The 25,578-nt window shown below is 37.8% G+C and overlaps 1 protein-coding gene across 3 annotated transcripts in view; it reads right to left on the minus strand.

Moving 5' to 3' along the window:
* Positions 1-1,620: 1,620 nt before the first annotated feature.
* The window catches only part of edil3a (EGF-like repeats and discoidin I-like domains 3a), a 104,727-nt gene continuing 80,769 nt past the window's right edge, over positions 1,621-25,578 (minus strand). For all 3 annotated transcript variants that reach the window (XM_035658851.1, XM_035658850.1, XM_035658848.1), the window contains 2 exons: positions 14,174-14,329; positions 1,621-4,862 (listed from right to left, as the gene is read on the minus strand). In XM_035658851.1, the coding sequence (XP_035514744.1) occupies positions 4,713-4,862; positions 14,174-14,329 (306 nt within the window). In that variant the 3' untranslated portion in view covers positions 1,621-4,712. The remainder of the gene's footprint in view (positions 4,863-14,173; positions 14,330-25,578) is intronic.

Genomic DNA, 25,578 nt, shown 5'->3' on the forward strand with positions numbered 1-25,578 from the left:
TGGTCCTCCGCTTCAAAATATGATGCTGTAGGTATCCTTCTAGTGTGACTTCTGGACACACCTTCCATTGTCATCAGGTGATGTAGTATAAAGATGGAGAAAGTCCCTATATGGAGGTGGTGGGAGGGATGAATCAATCAAATATTTTAACCACAGGGACCTCTGTTCGTGTCCTGTGTGAAACAAAAAAAACTTGTGTGACGTATCTGATGCAAGTTAAGTACTTAAGTACTTAAAATAAATAGTTTACTTTTGGTTTTATTCATGTATTCAAATTATGAAACACAAACATAAACTTTTTTTTGCCTAAACCTAAGGAAGTATATTTTGTGTCTAAACCCAAAAAACTGCAACTGTGTCACAATGTTTAATTGTTTAACTCTGTTTACCTGTACTGTTTCTGCATTAGCTATATGTATGCTGTACTTGTTGTATTTGCTTGCCTCTTGTGGCTGCCTCTTGACCAGGTCATCGTTGTAAATGAGAATTGGTTCTCAATTGACTTATCTCATTAAATAAAAAATAAAACTGTTGATAATTTGACCGCAAAGCCCTGTACATCCACAAATTATGCTAGGGGCATCTACAGCATCATATTTTGAAGTGAGGGGCCATTGAGCTAAGGTGTTTTTACATGGTTTTATATTTCTTATATTTAAGTTTTTATGTTTTTCTGCCTGTAAATATGAAGCTACCATTAGCAGCCAGGGTACAATAAGCTAACTGATTGCTTGCTGCAGCTACTGACTGAACATATATGAAAGTGGTATTAATTCATCTAACTTTTGGCAAGTAATTTCCCAACATGTCAAACTGTTCCTTTAATGAATCACCTTTAGGTAATCAATAAAGTTTGTCAGCAAGTCGGATATTTAACAGTTTTCAGCTGACAAAAAAGGTACTGTAGCCTCTTAGAACTAACATACATCTTGTGAGCTCAGGTTTTCTGACTTAAGTGAAAAACATTTGAGTCTTGAGACTTCGCAGAGAAACTGTTCTGTACACAATTTATTTGATGACTCCAAAGACCATTCATTATTTTTCCTCACATACACATAATCAGTTGGCAAATAAACTTACAGTCTTTGTAGCCTACCCTCTTTGCCATTTCATTATTTATTCAAGGAATAAAGCCACAATGTGCACAGCCACAATCTGCTATTACTGTGAAACTGCGTTGTCAGTGTTTTTGCAGTGCATGGCGTGGATATAGCATACAATGAGTGTAGCTACCAAGGGAAGCATAGAATTAAAGACACATGTATCTTTATAACAACAGCATAAAAGAGCTGGTCAAAAGCAAAAGAACCTTGCTGTTAAACAAAAAAAAGACAAAAACAAAGGTTAATATTGATGATTTCCTTCATCTGATGTTCGTTTCTGCAACAATTGTGAGCTGTATGAATGGCTGACACCTCAGCCTCAGGCTACTGTAGGTGGACCTCTCAGCTCATCAAGATGAGTGACAAGTGCTGAGGTGGGGACTTGATTGACTGAGAATGAGGAAGGTGCAATGAAGACTACATCCCCCATCAAGATATAATATATCTATATACCGAAGGAATAAACAGAATAAGAGATCAGACATTTAAAGAAAACAAAGCGACAGTCATTTTCACAGATATGTTTTTATTTGTCAAACTGAAAGAGCTTTTGTTTGAAGCAACATCTTTTTTTGACTGTACACAGTTTATCACTCTCCTCTGCAGGCTTGAACCTAACCAGTATTATAATAGATACTTTTTCTAGATAGTGATTGACACTCAGACCGAGGAGGTAAGAAATAATATGTGAACAGCGGACACAGAAATACAAAGACAGGATGCGCTTCCACTTTGCTCCCGTTTTGAACCTGTGAGATGATGTTTTACAATGCACAAGACAATTGATGGTGAGTACAAAGTAAAGGCTATTAGATCTTTATGATATGCAAGAACATAATGTGCCTGTGGACATTTTTGTTATACTGTACTGTTCAAACTCATACATCATGCAAACTTCCTCAAAGCTTTGCAGCAGGCCTGCCGACAGGAAGCTGACTACAAAGATCAATCAGAGCAGATGCTGGCCAAGATATTTGGCAATAAACGACTTAAGTGTCAGAATGGAAAATGTCAAACGACAAATAATCTGTGAGAAAGAATCTGTTTATGCTTATATCATGTTCATGAACCCAAGGAATGACAGTCACTGATTCACACCAACAACATTTTCACATATTGGTAATCTACAGCAAAGTCTTTCAGTGTAACTTACATTGAAGTACAGGTCGAGTTTGGCAACATAACACGCGTAAAAGATATCTTTATCTTTAAACACACCAGGGCCATTATAGTATACTATATCATATACTGTATATCATATTGTAATTTGCCAAACCAGACTACAATTGGCTATACTCAGTCCCAATTAACAATTGAAAATGTTTTGTTTAATTTTCAGACTTCGTACAGTTAATTGTTAACTACGACAACATCCATGTTGATGGCATGACAGCTGAGAATGCCCTGGCTCACAACAATATAAAGTAAGCCCCAAAATATTTGAATGATGACAAAGTTTTTTCTTGCTGTGCTTTTCATCATTTTGGATGTAGTCCAAAAATGTTTGATTCCAATGCATTTGTATTAATTATGTATACAGTGATGAAAATAACAGTGGCACTCTTGTATTTCCAAATGTGTCAGACAACCAACATTATTTGGAATGGTTGAAGCATTAAATTAAATAAGGTTTTCCAGTAAATGTCTTACTTTCTCTTTAAGGCTGGGCTGCAATCTCTGAACAAATACATTGTATTCCTATAATATGAAATGATTGGTTAGTTAAGTGACTGAAAGCTGACAAGTCTTAAGTGAAACACGAAGCATAAAAGTAGACATGGCTCCCTTCAGCTCTTATTCAAGCACTCGAGAGATTTGGAAAAACTAGTCAAGAGTGGAAACCACCAGAGTAATTTATTTTTATTTTTAGGCCATGTAGAATGGGCTGTAAGGTTGGACACTGCTGTGATACCTTAGGTACTTGTTTGCTTCCATTTATTTAACCAGCCAAGGACTGATGTTCATTTACTGCAGCATGCAGCCAAAAGCAGTATCCATACAGTGAAAAACTGTATAAATAGAATGTTTTGACGTGACTGGCCTATGCATCTTTATACCTTGTAACCTTAATGTGTCTAAATATTTTTAGCATCTTAAAACCATTTGAGCATGCAAAGAGCTGCTGTCATGTAAAAATACCTACAAGTTCTTTGACATTTTATGACTATATCATCTTTGATCCAGACTATTAAAGGTCATATCTCTTGAAATAAAGACACTGCCCATATTTAATTTAGAGTTATGTACTGTTGTCACAGTTCATCATCACTGTAGGTTTTTGATAATGTCATATATTAATATATTATAAATCTTGGACATTTGCATTTTTTAAAATACAGAAGTTAATTAACAATTATTATTTAACACATCAAAGGGATGAAATAAAATGAAAGATTGCTTTCAATATTTGAATTATGCATATATGGACAGTTCAATCATTTGCCATTTTAAAAAACAATAATACACAGAAATCTTTAAATAGGTTGCCAAAAATTATACAATTGTGGGTTAGTGAATGACATCTATCCTGAGCTTTTTAATTGATTCAACTTAGATCTCCAAGATAACACAAAGACATTAAACACAGATTTTATGCATCTGACAGCTGAGACAAATAAATCTAAATAAATACAAAAAAGAACAAGCACAAACAATAATTCCAAATATCTTAGAAAAAGTGTAGTGATAATCAAATAGATACAAATAAAAAATGGCAACTCCTTATGAGAGCATTGAGACATTTCAACTAGAGACAGCCTATAAGCCTCAGTGTCAGTGCTGCAGTACCACATTTAACTGCAGTGCGTGTTTATTGTCTCACATATCAGTCATCTTCAGTAAGCTTTTGCAGTGTGTTGTAATGTTTCAGAACTATTTAAAAATGCACATAAAAATAGGTCCCTAAATCAAAGCCGTTGCTCTCAGGGCTGGAGGTTTTAAATGATTTGTCATAATATACATTTATAATTCACGCACCATGCAATTTCTTAGTCTTTTACATATAATACAAGAGCATTAATAGTGTTTTGATTGATGTAGTAATGCCAGTGCCCATTAGTGTAAAAGCATGGCTTGAGGATGTGTAGTAACCAAAGTAAAAATATATTTGATAATGTGATAACGTGTGATCTCTACATGGTATTTTAGACAGTTTAGTTATGTTATGGAGTTGGTTAATCATGTCCAATGAAGCACGGCAGACAGATTTCACATCTTTGTTAAAAAGTGACACTGTACAATAGCTTCCATGGCAACAAGTTAAAACCTCAGCAAAACCCGCTTTCCAACTCCACCCCTAACCCCACCCCTCCCATATATATTACAGAAGTTCATTCCAAACAGGATGGTAAATCTTGAGAAGAATAAAAAGACAAAGATCACGCTTTAAAGAGGAAACTAAAAGACAAAAGTGGATCAGGGGCAGGTTTTAAATCATTGTACAAAAAAACAAACAGCAACCCACCACAACTAAACACATATTCTTGAAAAATCCATTGGAAATTGATTTCTTTTTACAGGTTGCACAGTTTTATTTTTGAAATACTGGGTGAGATCCTCCAGTATGCCAAGGGACAGGGGACAATGGCAAGAAAGATGAAAGAAAGGACTTCACTCTTCCTCTGTGCATCCGAGTATCTCTGCACGCAAAGTGATTCTGCCGTACCATGACCAGGGAAGGATCCGGATGAGCCGAGCATAGACAGGTGGATCTATCACGTTCTTTCTGTGTGTGTCGTTGTCAAAGTTCCCTTGGAATACCTATAAAAAACATCAGCATGGAGGAATTATTACATTTGATTATGATTTCCCCTTACAAAACCAGAAACCATTTTTTCTTCAAAAAACAAACAAAAACATCACTCTGAAAACTGAATTTTAATAGTGCAGCAATATTTGAATATTTGAAGACTGAAAAGAAAATTGTAATTAAATGCTTTAGTCCACATCTGAAAAAATAACCACAGAAATCTTTTTACTGGGAGGCAGGTGCAGAACATTCATGCTGCATTTCTAGCCTGATTTCTCCAGACTGGTACCTCGAAGGCCTCATGCCTGAGCAGGTACTGAATGAAGTGCAGCCAATCAGAGCTTCAATTCAAACACTGCCAATAACAGTTGTACATTCTCTGAACTCAGCCCTGTTCTTGGTTCTTTTCCTTTTATGCACCACACATGTGAGCACATCAACAGTTTCCCCCTGTGGAAAATTGTGCGTTGTTAGAGCTGCACAGCTGGAAGTCCCACCTTCACAATTAGTGACAGACAACTACTGTTGTTTCCCCTGCTTTCTAAGCAGTGTTATTAACATGCACCTTATGCTTGCTGGTCTTGTTTTCCTTCAATTTTGCTGTACGTGTTTTTTTTTTTCTTTCTTCTTTTTTTTTCACCTTGGCAATACCAGAAAGCCTTCGGTGACTGCCAGAAATGTTGCTATAAAAGAAAAGCCCTTTTTCTCCATTATTGGCTCTGTAAAACTCACAACATAGTGTGCCACAGACTAATATGCATTCTGGATCAACACACGTGAACTGCCATTATGTAGCCCCTGGCATATTCTTCATTGCTGAAAGTACTGAAAATCCAGTTTTATCTAACAAAAAATTCAAGTATGCACCAATTTAATACAAATTCAATGACATTTAAGAGCCTTTAGATAAACCATGAACCAAAAATTTAAGGGCTAACTAACTACCAGATACAAAAAAGCTAATTGCCATGTGGGTGCTATATTGTTGATTATTGGAAGCTTTGTGTTGATGTGTGCTTAATAGACAGTAGAATGCAGTATATTAGGAAGAAATGTATCTACAGGGACTGCTTCAATGAACGATATGATCATTTCAATTAAACAGACATGATTATGCCTGTATAATTGGGATGTGATGGGATTCACTGTTGTGTGGAAATGGAAAATCAGCAGGCCAAATCCAAGCAGGTGCTGCAGACAGAGGTTGACCTTTTTAGAGTAAAGCTTCAACTAATTCTCTTTCAAATAATCATAAGAGCCAGTTTGGATTTCAACATGGTCTTAAAGGTTTCTTTATAACAAGCTAAAACAATGGCCATGCACCAAAAAACTAGGGATTTTGGTATATTCATACATTATATATATCCATAGCCTGTGAAGGAGCTCAACTTTTTTGCTATATTTGATAGTACTGTTGGAGTGCCACTTAAAGTCGACTGCCAACTGGATACCTACTACATAATTACAAACAATATAATAGAAATTGACAATTGCAATTGGTCAGACAAATTGAATTAACGTCTTGGACTTAAAGACTGCAAAAGCAACAGGCATCGTTTCATTTTGAACTGAACCTCGAAAAACATGCTCACACTGCTCACTGCATCTCAAGACTCAAAAGGCTCAATGTAGAAAAGGTCCAGCTTTATCCAAATATCCTCTGCAAGCAGGAGCGACAGCCTGGCAGCAAACTAATGCACCTATTTCCCTCGTCAAACAGATTAGTGTTAACTCAACTGGTTAAACAGCTGCTGCTGTGTAATGTAAACTATTCACTGAATGAAGCATAATAAAATCTAAACTTATACACAGACAACCAGAATATTGTTTTTTTTTTTTGTTAGACTGGTAAATCTTCAAAATGCTCCAAGGCATATATATGCCTTCAGGCTACTGTAAACATAATTATACACATAATATAGATTTGTTTGCACAAATAATATTCATTCAGTCCTCTGTACATGTATCAATTTACACCACATTTGAGAAAATCCTTATACAGTTATTTTATCAACACAGAGTGAGTTTGCAATCTCACCCATCATCATAAACCTCAAATGGCTTTATGTTACAAGTTTAGCTCATGAAGAAAGAATAAAAATATGATTAAGTCAAGTACATGATGGTAACAATTAAATCAAAGTTAAAGGAAAATCAACATAATTGAAATGTGTGGAGGTTAACTTTTTTATTTCTTAAACCTTCAATTAAAACTTAACTAAACACTTCAGTTAACTTTCTTAAGATAGAACATGAAACTCAAACACACAAACCATTGTTTTTATTTTTGTGGCTGCTACCACAGAGAATGTTACTTTCTTTTGTCTGTCATTACATATCCATCCATTGTGTTGGCTGTGCTGCACTATTTATCGGGCATGTTACTGTTTGCTTGACTCTCCAGTGTAATAAGTTATTATTAAAACACTACTGACACTCATGTTTGCGCATTGTGTAATTATTCACAGGTATAATTATAGCTTCACGATGTATCATGTTAAAATGCTGCATTAGTGTTTCCTTTAGGCCACTTTAGCTTGATGTTGGTGCTTGTGAAAATCTAAAACATTATAACAGATTGCATTTAATTCAAACCTAATATCACTTTCATCATTCTAAAACTTTAATACAATTAATCTAAATAAAGCACATACCTGTACAGGTCACAATAAGTATAACGTGTTGCTCAGATTCTATAGAGAGACATTAAACATATGGTATTGAGATGTAAGAGACAGTCTCATGAGAGTACTAGCTATCCACTAGCAGCTGGACATATAAGATGTAATTGTCCCTGATCAACATGCAAAGATGTGACACGATACCAAAACACTGCCTCCTCTTCTTAGCTTGTATATGACTGCTTTCGTGTAATTTAGTATTCTATTGTTTCCACTGCTCTTGTGAGTTATTCTTACTGCAAACTAAAGCTGAAATCATGTGACAGGTGTACACTTTCATTACTTTCCTTATTTCACAAGTCTAATACAAACGAGTGCAGGTCACCTTTTCATCCTACATTCTTTTTCATCATTTTCCTACAGCAGTGAAACTCATTCTGTCCCTGTCTTTCTCATCTATTGTAGCACCGAGCTTAGACTGTAGTCAGATAAGGTTTGCATCTGCAGACAAGCAAACACCACTACATCACATGGCATCCTGCCCTCCCTGTCATTTCTCTCTCTTTCTCTGTTCTCTGTTTCTTTTCTTCTCCTTTTTATAAACATAAAAAAATCCACATTACACAGTGCTTAAGAAGCAGACACTTAAAAAGCTTAAAATATTCAAGGTTCCCATATCCTGTACTTTATGATTAAAAGGTATAGTTCAGGTTTCTTGAAGTGGGCTGTCTGACAGCAATGTAAAGCAGTGAAACTATTCTAAATATAGTGATACCACACCTGTACATTGCTTGCTGGTACGCCTGTCTGCTTCTTCAACTTCAACTGGGGACGTAATGAACGCTGTTTACTGTAGGTTATACACTGTATAGACTGCTAAAAACTGACTTTTTGCATTTATTTGACATAATATGTGCCCTTGTGGTGTTGGATATTGTTGACCAGCGATGGACTTGCCACTATGTGTATGTCTTTCTAATATTGTCATGTTTGTATTTAGATTGTTTTTATACGTGTAAATTAGTTGTGTACTTCTGTTTGCGGGCTTGCTCACCATGAAATGCCCCTTGAGTGACAGATAAAGTGTTTTGAATTTAATTGATATGCATGATAAGTTAAGCATAAATGAATATAGCACAGCAGTCGAACAACAAAACTACAGATTTCCAATCAGGCCCAACAAACCTGGAAAACTTGCAAAGACCCTATCTACAGACAGTTTTTGGTTTGTCAGTTCTGGACTACTACCATAAACATGGCATATATTGACATGACTCTGAATGTGCATTTTCTGTTGAGCTAGGATACAGGTGCAAGCATGTTTTAATAGAGGTGCGTACTCTGTTGTAGGGTCTGCAATGCTACCAGTTTTTCCCCAGTGGCCAACCAAGTATTGCCACTAATACATGCCAAGAAAATCATGCTTTAAAGGCGCCATTATAAAAGAAAAATTATGTAATATTTTTTTAAAGATCTCAGTCAGTGTTAAGTTAATGGTATAACTTTATTACAAGTCTCCAGACTACCAGAGTACTCAAAACATGCTATTGTTTACTCACTCACTTTAATCCATCTCTAAAATACAATTTTAGTCTAGAAACTGAATGTGCAGTATGTATTAAAGCAGTATGGCTTCTCATTTCATGGCGGTAAAGTAGCACTATCAGTTGAGAGAGCAGCAACAGTGTGTGCTGGTCCACATCTGTTTCAGTACATGTTCATAACATTTCCCAATTGCATACTGCTTACATATATTAATAATATTACAAACCTGGAGTGAAAACCAGCACAGACCAGTTTCTAAACTGTTCTTTTTACTGTTTTAGAACCACAATATTTCACATTGGGAAGCGAAGAATGTGTCACTTTCAGGAGTGTTGCCTCAACTGTAATGTGTCAACCAGGGCACATGATAGCACAATATAAAAGGCAGGACAAAAAGGCCATAAAAGCAGCAGCTGATTGAAATATGACAAGAATCTCCCCTAGACTGTCTGGGGAGCTGCACAGTATGAAAGGCTATGTCTCTAAAAAAAACTGTCTGGAGCAAGATATCTGAAGCTTCACAATAAAAGAAGAAATGCTGCTTGGAAGAAAATAAGAAAAGGATTGAGGAAGGTGAAGAAAGTATCCTCAACAACAACAAGAATAACTTTAAGTGCATAAAATAATTAAGGGGCAGAAAGAAATTGAGTACAAATACTAGAAAAATACTGTACTTCACTATACCTAACATAGGCAATCTCAGCCAGAGGTACTCTACTGTGAAGAATGGATGTAAGCCATTACCTTTAGTCTAACTACTATAACTAACTATAAAAGCTATATAATACTCTGCCATCTTCTGATATTTACCATAGAACTGTGTTTTGTTGGGTTGCAAGTTTGAAGTATGCCATTTGTAAACATCATATTCAAAAACTTATACATTTATTTAATCATATATTTGTTAATTTGCAAATGGCCTAACACAATGCATTGATGGATGACCTTTCCAATTTTCTGTTAGAATTGGACCAGCTGTGCAACAGGTTGAAATTTGGTTTATTCTACTCTGATCAGTTTTGTGGAGGAGGGATGTGTTGGATGAAATTTTTAATTCTCATTGTCAAAGTTAGCAACATGAACATAAGCTAAAGCAACTTCTGAACTATAGCAATGAGAAAATAATAGTACAGATACAGCACAGTATAAATGAGGCAGCCGCTGTAGCAGAAGTCAACCTGCCTGACAGCAGCAGAATCGGAAAAATAGAGGAAGAGCCACATGCTGCTGACTGGTGCAGCCCACTGGTGGAGCCCACTGGTGCAGCCCACTAGTGCAGCCCATTGGTAGTATTTGTGCTAGCTGCCCCCAAGTGTAATTATATTATCCAGCAATCGAGACACAAGCGTTAAGGACACATTTCTCTGTGTGTGTCTCCAGACTGATGCAGGAGCCACAACTCTGCTCCCAACTATTGATTTTCCAGGAGGGTATAGTCTTGGGTACGCATTACTAAAGGAGGCCTTGTATGCCTCTAGAGATACAACAGTGCCACAGTGCATTATTTAAACCTGCTGTACAGGTCAAGGGAGCAGGTTGCTCAGAATCCTTTGCTCTCTGCCCTCATATTGCCTTACAGGCCACATTTGTGACGTCACCCATTGGTCTGTGGAGTACCATTTTGGCCATGACAGTTAGACAAAGCCAGCGGTGGTGACGTACTTTCATTGGCTGTGCAGTTTTGACTCTTCGTAACACTAAACAATGGCGGTGGTCACACACAATCTCGTATTACAGCTAAACAGTACACTAAAATATGTTTCTGAAACGATTTTAAGTAGAGAGTAAACGAATCTTGCTTCATATTTGATCAGCACTGCCTAGTTTTACAGTTCGACCTAAATTTTGTGCGCTGTGCTGGACATACTCACTGAGAGTGACCTGTTAATCATAAGGTAGCCACGCCCATAAGCATACATGGTTTTGTTGTTTATTTTCCTCTAAATTGGACCATAATTTACTAAATTAATATCATAATGTATTGAATAACACGTGGAAACTGTTTACTGAGCTCATAAATCAAGAGAGAAGTCGACTCATTCTCCATTAGAGTGAATGGTACCGGTGTGTTATTGCAGTCAATGGAGCTCCCCCTGCTGGAAGCTCTGTCGATTATATTTACTGTCAATGGTTGATACCAGGGAAATTCAGCCGCATCTTCATTGAAAGGTCAAGAGTGGATTGCCAGCCTTGAAGAGGCAGTTAAACTCAATCAAACTGAAATGCTACTTCTCCTTAAAGGAAGGCAATATGTTATTTGTTTTTTTAATCCTGAAGTGCATGAAACCCCGCAGCCAATATTATCCAAGACTGTAGAAAAACAAAATATGACTATTAGTGGTTAATTTTAAAATGATTGTAGTCACAGCTATCTAAACTTCGGTTACCCTCTGACCTGGAGGGAATTGAAGACTCTAATGGCTAATTAACCCCATGTCAAGTGAGTGAAACACTATTAAACATAAATCAATTACTTTTGTGCTTGATTGCCCCCATCAACTGACTGTGTAAATATTGACACCCAGGAAAGAGCAGTGGTGCAGGATTAGGCAGAGTAGTGACCCAGGTGGGGAAAGTGTGTACATGTGGGAATGCAGCCGAGCCGATATGGAATGTATCCCAGTTTAATTATGTTTAAATAATGGACTATGTTGTTACTTGTCTCACTTACAAGTGCAGTACATAGATATTCGGGATTTGTGTGTAAGAAAAGGCAAACACTGCACTCTATGGATTTTGTAGAGGGATACTGTGTGTGTTTCCACTGTGCTCTGTTTGACAACATCTGTATTCTGACAGAGCCTCCTCTCTCAATCTAGATCTAACTGCCTGCAGCCTCTGCCACACAGGAGCTGGAGGGGGAGCTGAGAAGAATACTTACAAGCCTCTACCACTGTGCCCGAGCCAGACACCTAGACATACACACACAAACACACACACACGTTCACAGTATATCCCTGCCAAGTCAAGCATTGTGGTGTGGCAGGAGGAGCCTCGGGAGTCCGACAGCCAAATGTGTCCTCTAGCATTAATGGCTGCTTCAGCTGACTGAAGGGGGAAAACACCTTGAAGAATCATACATCTGAACAGCCCCTTGGCTCCGTCTAGGGACAAACTGATTGACATTCTCAGAAGCCTTGCTAAACACGCCTGCCCTCTAATACAGAGCGCACACACTCAGATTGACTGCCTATCCTTGGTTTTGCTCTGAATTATACAGCAATAACAAATCATTCAAGGCTATAGACGATTATAGAAATATCTTGTATCTGGTTTAACGAAATGTTTAAATCCATGCATAGCTTGACAAACATGCTGGTCACCATTGAGACATTTCTGAAAATCAGTGTTTAAATAAATAAAAGGTATTTTTCTCTCGTTCCCTTTGCTATCTCAGCATATGCTCATCCAGTGCATTGAGTGAAAATCATGCTGAGCATGCACTGGCCCGTATCCAAAGATCATCAGGGATGTTAAAATTATAAACTCCTCAAGCAAGGAATTTGAACTGCAAAAATGGAAAATATTTCTGGTCATTGGCTACAGCAAGGATAATGAAATATACTGAGGGGTATTATTTGCTTTAACAAGGTGCTGTCATATTTCAGCTGCAGGTCTACCACACCAAGCCAAACAAAATAGAGGCTCTTCTTTAGAAAATCTCATTTTGAAACGGCAGCTGAAGTCACCATGTAACCTCTACAGACTGCTCAGAATCATTTTTGTGAGAGAAACATATGTGCACAGACTGCAGGGCATTGGCTGCAGTTGAACTATGATGGCAAATTAAAGACTCATGGATTTTAAGCCATTAGAAAAACTATCCACAAATGCTTTCATATTGGATAATTATTTTGAAATGTGTGAAATAAATTTGCATGAATAAATAAATGTATGCCAATATGTTTTAAAGATTGAATCTAGTGCAATCTAAATCAATATATCTTCTAAATATTCATCAAATGCTATGCCAAATAAGACTGCAAACACTTGCATTCTTATTATGAATGTATTAGCTGTGCAATCCTTTCCAACTGGTCACAACATATTATTGACAACTAATCTTCCAGTTCAGTGAAACTTCTATTCAAGCTGGACTTTGTTTAATTCAATCTTTTATGCATATTCACAGTAACAAAATGTCTTCCCAGAGGTAAAATATATATTATTTCACCCTAAAGCATTCTCTATATAATATTAAAAACTCTGAAATGATGTCAAAGACATAGATTAATTTCACTGTAAAATTATAACACAACACATTATTCAGTAGATTATACAGTAGCTATATCATGATCACAATGTACAATATAATAACGTGATTTCCATCTCCTCTACAGTATTTGCTTTTTTGCTCAATATACATGCTTGGACTCTACAAGACTTCTGTTTCTTGATTTTTCTTAGTCAACATATCACAAATACGAATAAGCAGACGAAGTAAGGCTTATCTTTCAATAACACAGTCAGAGAGAAAAGTAAACACTGCCTCTCTTGCCACCAGTATCTGAAAGACAAGGGGCTTCAGCTTTAGCTGTAACCCTGTGCCTGCAGCTCTCCTGATATCAGCAGAGAGGCTGATGCAGCCCTGCACTGTCTCTGCTGTCGAGGGCGATTGGAATGGACGTGGACTCTGTTGAAGGGCCGTAAACAAGCATAGCACTGGCCAGGCCAGGTTGACAGCCAGGTCTTATCAGATCCCAAACCAGAGACACGCAGTAGGACAGACCAGGCAAGCTCAGTTTGAGCCACAGATAAGAAGATGCTAAAGGGAAGTGGAAAGGAGGAACAGACAGGTCCCAAAATTGACATTTTCACTCACTTAAAACTTTTTGACATTTGCTGCTTTGTTTGTTGTCAGCTTCAGGTTTTTGTCCTTTCTGTGCATTTTTCTGTTAACTCTGTTTCTCTTTACCTAGAATGCCCCTTTCCTTCATAGTGTGATATATAATTTAAAACTTCAGTACTCACAGTACCCACAGGCGTGCATTTACAATTCCACTGTATTTTTTCAGTATGTTTGCATGTGTGCATGACAATAAAGATGTCTCATATTTGATTGATATGTTTTGTCAGTTAATATGTTGGTTGGTGTGGCTTACATCTGTGTGATTTGTGTTTGATCATGGTTATTATGGGCTGTAAAAGCTCCTTACCTTGTCCTTCCCCTGTTTCTCATCTTGATAAACATTCCACCGCTCTCCATCATTACTGTACGCCAGTTTGTATGAGCCAACAAACTGGACATGGCCAAAGTCTTTAGCTCCCTGGGTGATGATACCTGTGACCTTGGTTGGCACAAGCAAGTCCACCTGAAAGAGGGAAGAAACAGACAGAAGACAGTAGAATGACTAATTTAATTTCTCAAGAAACTCAGCAAGTGGAAAAGTAAAAGTGTCAGGGATGCTACATTTTCACAATCTAGTCAGCATCTTTTTTTTCTATTGATGTCATCAGAGGATTTACTGTATAAAGACACTGGGCACAAAAAGTCAGTTTCAATTATTCACAGAGTATTGAACAACAAGGCTAAGTCCACAGCCTCGCCTCAGCAAAACAGAAATCGCATGGCGCAGCAGCTTCTGAGACCCATACTGCTCCATTTGGGTTAATTTTTAATAGCTTCTCATTTGTTGCAAAAATTTACAGCGCATGGGTGCTAGGCAGTAAACACAAACTGTTACTTTTATTGATATTTTAGGGTTCAATTATGCTTCATTATTTAAAGGGCATATGTTGTGTTAAAGTAGACAACATTGTTGAGATTCAAAAAATGGTTAAACTGAACCCAAATGCATGACAAGAATAAGTATTACAGCTCCATTAAGTTTACCTGGGTCACTCTGCTTCAGAGAAAATATTGTACTATCATGTCTTAAACAGGTTAGGCTTTTTTTCTAAGTAAGATATTTCCACTGTGTTAATTATGTCAAATGAATAATATATGTGATCAATCTAAAGTAGAAGTTAAAAGGAAGACATTGCCTACTAATGTGGGCAATACAGTGCAGTAAAATAATACAGCTCATATTTTAATGGAACATCAATGGTAGTATTATAAATTAAGTCACTCTCCCACTGATCTTTCATAAGCATAAAGCAGCAGGTGTTGTGTAATGTTAAGAGTTCATTTCACATAATGGGAACAATGTGGAAATACTTTTACATCTCTGTATCAAATTAAGCCAAATGTGTATTGTTGTTTTCTGTACAAGAAACACCTGTAATACTTGTAAACATCAAAAATATGACTTATGGGTGTAAAATTTCCTCAACTTCACGTGTGAGTTTCTTTAATAGAGTATGATGTTTTATACTAATGTCAAATAGTGTTAATGATTTATAGCACTGCCTTGCGCATTTTCCAACATTAAAATGCTAATAGCCTAAATGTCACTGCAAAGCTCTCACTTATCACATACATAGCATTAATTTACAGTCAATAGGGATGAAAAACAGGTTGCAACTTGGCATTTTGCTGTCACATGGGAAGATAGTGGCAAAATTTAGAAGCACAAGGACAGCAAGAGAGAGAAACATACAGCATGCAGATTTATTTGTTCTGCTGAATATACTCAACATCGAGACAACCATACATCACACTAATTGGCCTGGTCATAGGCCAACATATACTGTGTCACACTACTCTGACAAAACAAAATAGGGCCCTGGGTAGATTAAACAAATGAGCAAACAAACTGAAGCAGTATATGAGTTATGGCTCAGTTCCATTCCACCTCCTGGTCTTGACACATTGCAGAACACCACTGTGCATCTCAGCACATCGCACTGCACTTTTATTGCTTGCAATATGTTACAAACCCTGAAACTATTTATTTTTTTCTTGAGCAGTGATGTGAATGAGCTCACTCATAGTTTTCATCTCTCATAAGGTTCCAACACTACTCTTTCCTCCCAGCTACTTTAAGATTGAGGACTGCTCCCTCGGTATTGCAGGGGCCCAAATGCAGACCCCTGCTGTCTACATAAGCAGGCATAGACCTGGGTCCTGACACACATGTGAACAAAACAACTACAAAGCCAACTCTTGGCTCTTTAAAAGGTATCCAAGTGGATAAACCCCCAGTCCTCCATTTGTGAGATGTTAAGCTAATGAAAGCAGGACAAAAGCCATTGAAGTTTGCGTGCAGCAAATTCACAGTGCTGTGATTACAGGTATGCAATTATGCAGATGTCACACACTACGTATGCATGCTTCATTTGTTTTGAATACACTATTCATGAGGTTTCTCCTTCAGCCTCTGCTTCCAGTTTTGTTTAAAGCAGTGCTCGTTGCCGTTTCTGCGACAGCAGTGTTTAATATTTTCTTGTAATGTATAAAACCTTTAAACAACAGCTCTGATATAACGATAATAATATCCCAACAACCTGCTGGATGAAGGGGGCCACAAAAAAACAGTGGCAGGGGCTGCTTGGTTGATTTAGAGGGGCATGACACCTTGCATTGTGAGGCTTTGATTATGCTCCTGTTGCAGAACGTTGAGGTAATCTCGTTCTACCCAAGCAGTCAAGTCTGCCACCAAAACAAAGGCAGGCTTGAAGGGGAACCTGTAATTGCTGTCACAGGTAGCGGTCAAAAAATACAACCGCCCCTAGCGACTCAGTCTCTCAACACTTGGATGGCCCAAACTGAATTAGGGAGCGAGATAAGCTTGTTAAAGCAAGGCCTCTCCTCAAGCCTCTACCTTCTGTTCTTTCTTCCATCACACTCTCAACCCAATCCCCTCCTCCATGAGCTGTTAACCCAGACATACTAGGAGTGTGTGAAGTCTTTTTAGCATTCTCTGAATGCTCGTGGCATAGATGTTCCAAAGAAATAAAACACAACAATCCATTTTAGGATTTTGCTTGCTGCATTTGAGAAAAAAAAAAAAAAAAAGATTTATGTCACTGTAATCTAAGGTTTTATTTTTCCCAACAATACAGCTACACATTAAAACATGAGACAGGGTCAATTACTTATTTGTACTTCTCTTTGATGGCAGCATGCGGGGGGACAACGTTTCTGCACTTCTGCCAGACAAACACTCATCTCCCTTGTTCATTAAGACAAGAGTTGGTGTGTAAATCTCGAGTCCCTATTTGAAGTGGCTTTGCCAGTGCAGGATAAAGAGATTAATGCAGTGAGCAGCAGTCTTATAAGGAGCTGAACGAGGCCCAGTTTCCTTTTTTATGAATACAGCACATGCATACATAGCATCCTGCTGACTTTCTACCTCCAGCTGTGCTAATTTAACTATGTGTTGAAGACTCATTTAATCTTCAAAGCCTGTGGGAAATATGTGTATGTGTATGTGTTTCTGTGTGTAATGCATACTTTCTGTATATTCTCCTAGGTCACAGTGTAGAATGTGTGTGCACAATTCACAGAGCCATGAGGAGGACATTACTATGGCCCATCAGTCCCACAACAGGGCAGCTGTAAAGCGTAAGGCTTTGGCGAGAGCTTGAAAAACTACTCGTTTCACTGCATTTTCTTTATGATACACTGAAACAATGTGCTAAAAAATGTTCAAATGTAAACTTCATGCGATATTGCTTAACATTAAATAAAAGGCTCCACCATATCAGAGTCATTATCATGCAAAATGTAACAGCACAGATTCTGGTTAAGGCTCCTAAGACCATGGCCATGTCAATATTTTTCTGCCTTAGAAACTGGTGGGTTTTGAATGAAGTGGGAATTTGGCAGGTAGGAAAGGTCTTATGAAAAAGGCTATTGAGTCACGACATGGGAAATACTGGATCAAGCATTTCTGGAGCTCTGTTGCTTCAATTTTGACCTTCTGTTTTTGACTCCATCTGTTGTGAGTCCCCCTAACATTACTGAAGTACAATACTAAATCATCGCAGTCCCACTTTCAGTTAATGTAATGTTCCTTCTGAGGAAATTAAAAGTTGCATAATTAAATCAAATTAGTTCTATTAAATAAGGGATGAAGGAAATTATTCTACTTGTCAGACATAGACTCAAACACACCTGCATAACATTTGCATGTAAATGCACAAAAGACATTTCAAAGTGTGTTTTTGAATCCTGGTGCTCAGGGCTCTGAGAACAGTTGGTTTTCTATGGTTCAACCAGAACAATTCTAGCCCCTGATGATGATGGAAAACTACTAATGTAGGACATATATTATAGTGCAGACAAGAATGTGCACAATAGACCTTCTTTGCAGCAGCCATTTTAACATTCAAAGGGTAAACACAGGTGTTACCATAATACTAATTACAGAGGTTCTAACTGAGGTTCCATTCCATTCAGGTCAAACAGAGTCAGGGTGCTGCTATAGTGCATTTTGGCTCACTGGAAATGGTCCGGTATTGTAAATGGAACAGTAACACCTTGATTAGTATCATAAGTAAGACCTGTCTTTACCTTACTATTTCATGTTAAAAGGGCTGCTGTGACAAAGGTCTTTAGAGCAGACACATTTGAAGCAGTCATTCTTATACTACTAGCCTTCTGTGGACAGGTGTTATAAATTAGCGTTGCACTACAAACAGTAATTACACTGCATCTGGTGCTTGTGCATAATTGTATGTTGCAGTGCTTTTGCTATGTCCATGTTAAATAAAATAAACTTAACTCACTTCTGAAAACTTCAATCATGACAGGTAACACAATAATTAACACATTCAATCAACACGTTTTATGTGACACAGCAGTGACAAAATATTGTGACTGTTTGGATTAATATTGGTATGTTTACAGAAAATGACTGTCTACAGTCACAGTACATTTTTGTGAGATTCATTTATAGCGTACAAAGGGAATCAACCAGACACCAAAACCTTGGTGAATGTTCACACACTATCACTGTCATTGGTTGACATAGAGGGAAAAGTGGAAGCCATCACAGTACCTCAGTGTGTTTTCCGCCATAAGAGAAGTGACCTGAATGTTTCTCACTCCCATTTGCATAAACTCTTACATGATATCTCCATGATATCTGAACATATATCATATGCCACATGCCAAAAAAGACGATTCGGCTGCGACACTACTATGTTTAGAAAAGCTCCTTAAGCCAAAAGCAAACCTAAAATGACTGAAAAAACGAGGGATGAGGCTGAAGGCAGACAACTTCCAGACAGATGGTTGACTGAGTATAGCACTTCTCTGAGTGCAAAGAAAAGCCTGTTTGTGTCATGACACCTCTCTGAGTTTAAAAATACACAGAGGTGAGCTGGCTGAGCCAATTCTATGAGGTGAACCATGGAGTCTCACTGAGCTTGAGAGGTTGTTATGTGACATGTATGGCTATTTCTGTGTGAAATCATATTGTTCCAGTACCAGGAAGAGCAAATTAATAGATAGACAAGCTTGCAGCATACTTATAGCCATATTAAATAGTAACATCAGCACAGACAAATGAGACTGAAACTCATATTCATTAATTGTGTTTGTTATGTTTATTACTGTAGAAAACAAACAGCCTGTAGCCCTTCATGGACTTATCCTGTTGCACAAAGAAGTCTTAATGACTTATTAAAATGTAAAGTCCAGGGTGCTTATTATAAATAGCTACAGGTCAAAATGAAATAAAGAGAAAAAAGTTTCATGAGCGCTAATAGCTTACTGATGGAAATATTTTGAGAAGGCACGTATACCTTTACACCTTCAGGCAGCCTGTAGCATAAGGCATAATATTTGCTAACACTAACATAAGAAACCGTTTTAGGATGAAAATCCACAAATTAACCCACATGTCCCACCTTACAGATAAAAACTATTTCTTCATAACAATAATAATAACCTTCAACAAATTAAAAGCATTTTTTTTGCTTTTTATAAAGAATCAAAGCAGAGGTATATTAACACCATACACGTTTTTTTTGTGTGCCACAAGTTAATTACATGGGATGGATAGATTTCCTGTTATTTTCAAGATTGGGATAGTAACACTTTAATATGACTGTCACTTACTCTAGCTGTCACCTTAGATTTTATCACTTTATTACACAATTTAACACAACATTAACCTGAATATATACAGCTTTCTTAAATGTGCAGCCATACTATTTGGAACCTGGCTGATGTTATACTTCTGTTTACGGTCTGTTTACAGAGGAGGTGGTCTCACCCTCCGTCACTACATTATGACTTATTCTCTCTCGGTCTAGCTTAGGGATGCACACACACCCACACACAAACACTCAATCAACTTCATTTTTTATTCTCTTGTTGTTTTTTCTCCTACAGTAGTGTGTGATTTATCATTTATCATTGTTTGTGTTTCTCTAACTGTCTGTTTCACTCAGTGGTGCTCCATGTCATAGCCCACCGTCAAATTTCTGTGATTGAAATTAATGTTCAGCCCTGTTTGAAATTTCTGTACAGCTCTTATAGGATACACACATGCTGTGTATGCACACACACATACACACACACCTACACACACACACACACACACACACACACAGGGTGAATCTCCTTTCTGACTTTCCTTTGTGACTGATGTTTCCACATGGAGTTGTGGGATGTTGGAAGGCATAAATGCCTGCAGAGAAAGAAAGGTGTGCAGGCAGTCTTTAGTTCCCTTGGATCATTGAAGATAGTAAAGGCAATGTCATAGAGAGAAAGTGGCCCCTCATGGCTGCCTCATATTGTGACAGGCTAGTGAGTGTGGTACCAGGGGCCACTTTCTAGACTATTTTTGACTGGGGTGGCACAAGTGGGGCTCTGACTTAAGCAGGGGTGGCATTAAGTATGTGTCTCAGCTTTGCAGTCATTAGCATAAAGTGGGCATGTCAGCAAAGGGGAGACTCAAGGGGACCCACATAATCCATTTTCATTTAGATATCTTAATGTTTGAGGTAAAAGGACCCCTTTGAAATATGGCCATGCCAGTTTTTCAATTGCCAAAATATAGTCTAACTCTGAAGAGATTTAGCTTCCTTCCCAACATGCAAGCATGCCAGCATGGATGTGTAAGGTCATTTACTTCCATATGATAGCAGTATCATCACTCTTAGCTTTGAAATGGAGCCAGCTACATCCTCTGAAAGACAGTGTGGAGTGGAAGAGGTTAGGATAATGACCAAGCCCCCCCTCAGAACACGCCCATGTGTGGTACTGACCACACCCCAGCAAGAATTAAAACTTTTTTAAAACTATTTTGAAATTTTACTTGAACAGTGTTTTTTTGAAAGTGCTATATGTGGAATGTAAATCAAAAGCACTCCGAAGGAACATCTCCATGTGCAATGAGCTGTCCTGACATGAGAAGAGATGTCTTTGTTGCAGTGCCACATGACTTGTTTTGGCAGTACATTAAGAGAGTCAGCTGGTTGGCTGGTCAAGGCACATCTTACAGCCAAAATTCTTGGGATATAAATATGGAAAAAGCACTAAGCAGTCACTCACATTGAACTGCAAAATGGTGGCAAGCGCACAAAATTATAAGCCAAACTGTTTTACATGGCATGGACATTGCTATGCATTGAACATCCGCCCCCTTCCTCCTCTTCACTCTCGTCTTCAGTCTGCCAGCACACTTGCATCTTCACAGCATGCCTAAAATGCTTAAACACATTTGAATGACACCTGCAGGTAGATAACCCTAAGCAATCTTCAAAAACCAGAATGAATTTCTTATGCAGAAGGCTCACAGTTCAGTCAAACGTCTTTAGCTATGGTAGTGGCATGGCCCTAGGCCACTAATTTGCCATGAAATTTAGAACAGATATCTCTAGTGCCTAGAGGATGAATCATACTGCTTTTGGTGCTCCCTTGATTTCTTATAGCTCCACAAGCAGGTCATTGTTTTTATTTATTATTTATTTAGTTCATCCAGTGAAATAATATCAGTATTTACTAGAGGGATTAGCACAACATTTTGTGAAACATTCTTGATCCAGTCAGAATTAATTGCAATAACTTTGATGATCATGTCAAAAAATCTTTTACCACCAAATATCCGCCAAACAAATAACATTACCATCGTCCTAACTAAACTAAGACGTTTAGCCTTTATACTTGCTAAACATAAACACACTAACATTGTCATTGTGAGAATGTTAGCATGCCTAAACACAGCTGTAAACTCTTATAAAGTCTTGTTTATCAGTAGAACATATGACAAGCCTGAGCTTCCTCTTGTGTTGGTTGGGAGCTTGACAAAGACTAAGACTGTTAAGTTGAGGAGAGATGAGCCTCTCCTTTAAGGCTTGCAACACAAACACCTGCATGGTCAGCCTTTTGTTCTGTAGACATCTTTTTCTTCCATCTATAATTTAACTAAAAAAAACTAAAGTGCTCTAAAATAGAAATAGTGCACATTTCAACCATTATAGTATTATTTAATTCCTATTCCTCCCTCTAAAACAAAGACAGGCTTTCATCAAGTGCATTAAAGCACAAACATTACTACCTGAATTTCTAATAGGCCTTTCAAAGCACACAGCCATAAAACAGATGGAACCTTAGTTAGCTTGTCAACTTAAGTCTAAATGGTTGTGTGAACCGATGAAGGGAATTAGCCATGGCAAAAGGAACAGGAAGGAAATCAACCATGGTGGTCTGGATCATTTAGAGCCATTGCAGCAAGGAGAATAGGATCTGTAGAACCAGAGAATACCATGTCAGCATGAGTGAAGTGAGGGGCTCAGATCCATATACGTAAAAAATGGCCTTGACGTTGCACTAGTAAGGTACTTGTAGGATTTCACACTCTGTTTAATGTTCACTGTGACTAGACATGTGATGGACACTTACTGATAAAACCTAAAGTAGTCTGTCTCCCTGTGTGAAACCAAATCTGTAATTCATGCTGGAGGATAAAAAAAACCCTACTTTCTGTTGGTATATTAAGCAATGTGAAATGTGAAATGATTGAATGATATTAAGTATGGTGTTCCCCTTTCAACAATGATGTTGTTTTTAAAGGTTGTACAAAATAGTTGAGTTAAAAATAAAATCGTTTACAACTCTGGCTGCAGCACTTACAGCTCATCATACCTCGCTCCCCTCTCCTGCTTCTCACATGGTAAATAAAATATTCATATCAAATTCTCACACGTGTGCAGATAACACAATCTCTGCATGAAAAACATGGTGTGCTTCACACGCAATAAAAAGGGAGACCATGAAATCACAAAATAGATTATGGACATAAGTGGTCTTGGCAATAAGATACTTATCCTGAAGTTACTCAATACATAGTTTCCTACAGAGCCATAATTTAACTTTGGACTATTCTGAATTAATCATAATACTGTAGCATACAGCATATAGCAGTGCTGCTTAAGTGCAGTCCATACTCTCCTGGGTGCATAACATAAAGATGTCTGATTTAAGGGAGTGGGGGATACCCTGCTTGTCAAGAAATGACTTATAGACTCTGAAACCATAAGATACACATGCAGAACACACTGGATCAAATCTCTGCTGCACTGATTTAAGCTCTGGTGCCTTCACTTCTGACAATTCCTGAAGATCCTACGATTACAGCAGGCGCGGCTGCAGACTCATGAATCACTCATCCCAAGATAAAACAGATAAATGCTTCCTACGTTTGCTAAGAGGGAGGGAGAGGAACAGAGGTAGAGCGAGGGAGATGAGGATCAGGATGCGGTGTTGAAGGATAAGATGGCTTCCTTGGATAATGAAAACAAAAGAGCAACATTACACAGGTTCCATGCAGACATGTACATTTAAGGATATAGTTGGAGGGAGGGGACACTAAAAGCCACCCAATTGAATCAGGGAAGCAGATGGATTTACCATCCCTTCCGTAACTTCATTGGGAAGCTAATTGAATCAGCATACTAGCTGCAGGGAAACTGAATAAAATAGAGCAAAGAAAGTGCCGTATTGGACAGGATTAAAATGAGACTCTGATGATGATGCCTTAATGAAATTTACATCAGGCATGTTTTAAAATGAGTGTGGATTCCTTCTAAGATTCTTCTTGAATTCTTGGATAATGTTCTCCAGATGATTAAATTAGCAATAGCTTCGGGCACCATTTTTGAATCAACATACTGTATTTATGTCTGTTCAAATTGGAATACATTTTCTAATATGAAAGAGTCTCTAACTGGGTAGTCAGCAGTTGGATATTCAGTATTAGACAGGTCCCATCTGACATGCTTCAGAAGTCTGATAATGACCCACAACAATCCCCCTTAATATGATCTTCCATATTCAAAAAACTTGCCAAGTCTTATAATCATGCACACACTGTACACAGCTACATGGTGCAAATTTGATCTTGCTTTTCTGAAACTGGGCTGGCACATCTGCCAAAGTAAGTGCTGGCTGAGCAATTTGCAGTCATGGTTACATCTGTTATCCTGGCTTCCAAGCTTTGAATCAGTGGGTACTGCCATAGCTCAGATCTTGCAACAATTTGTGAAAAAAACAAAGCAAAACAAAGAAAAAATGAAGATATGATGCTGTTAATATATTACACCCAGCTGTATATCTGATAATGGATGTACGAATGCAATTTATTATTTACACTAACATAATAGTTGGCTCAGTTTTGAAATGTTGTGAATAAACATTAAATGTTGGATAATCATGTTATCTTGATTGATTGATATTATTTATGGATTCTCAGACACAGAGAAAAAAAACTATGACAAAAAAAAAATCCAAAGGAAAACAAGTGAAAACACTTATTTCAAACATGGTCCTCATATTACCTCCTCTGAAGGTTGGATCAAGGTGATATTTACATGCACAGAAGTATAGATGCAGCCTGACAGATTCGACTTCATGCTCAAGCCAGTGTTCATTCATTTCATACTTTTTTCAGCATCACAGCTGTCGTTAAATGGTTGTGTGCGTCTCACTGATTGCAACAGAAACCACCTGGAGACATTGTCCCTCTAACATTCTGTTTCTTTAATTAGTTCAGCAACAGAAATTGGCTGCAGGTGCTGTTCGTATTGATTCCGTTTTGTGTGCAGAGTATAGGACAAATAATGATAAAAAGCTGAGCAGCCAGCAGAATAAAGGCTGTATCTAATGTGATTAGAACTTTGAATAGTCAGATCTGCAGGGACAAGTGCCTTTATCTTGTTTCGACCAGCTCAATATAGTATGACAGTAATAAAAATGCTGGATTTAAGGGGATACCCTCTGTTGACTAGCAATTCATGGTTGTAAGGACTGTGTTTTCCATTGGGGTGGGGGGCTCAAGCTGGAAGGACTGAAGGACGCAGAAGATGGCACACCCTTGAAAGTTCCCAATAAATTCTTACAGTCCATTTTCCCATGCAAGTAATTTCAACAAAGTACCAGACTCTTGTTCTTGAAATAAAGACATGATCATTGCTATTCCAGATGATCAAAATCCCTCTTAAATCCTTTCATGCTACAATGCCTTTACTCTCCGAGGCAGCTTTTCTGTTTTTAGAAAGGACACGCTTCATCTTTGCTGCATAAACACTCAAGAAGAGATGAGAGTTTCAATGGGACAAATTAAAGCCATTCTCCTTTGTGGACGGATGAAACAAACACCAAGCTAATTCTATTGATTAAAAGAAATAGAGTTTGTTGTCAGCGGCGCTGTATTTGAGGTAGCGA

The sequence above is a fragment of the Morone saxatilis genome, unplaced genomic scaffold (assembly GCF_004916995.1).
Source record: "Morone saxatilis isolate NCDOM2014 unplaced genomic scaffold, NCSU_SB_2.0 Contig16, whole genome shotgun sequence".
Lineage (NCBI taxonomy): Eukaryota > Metazoa > Chordata > Actinopteri > Moronidae > Morone > Morone saxatilis.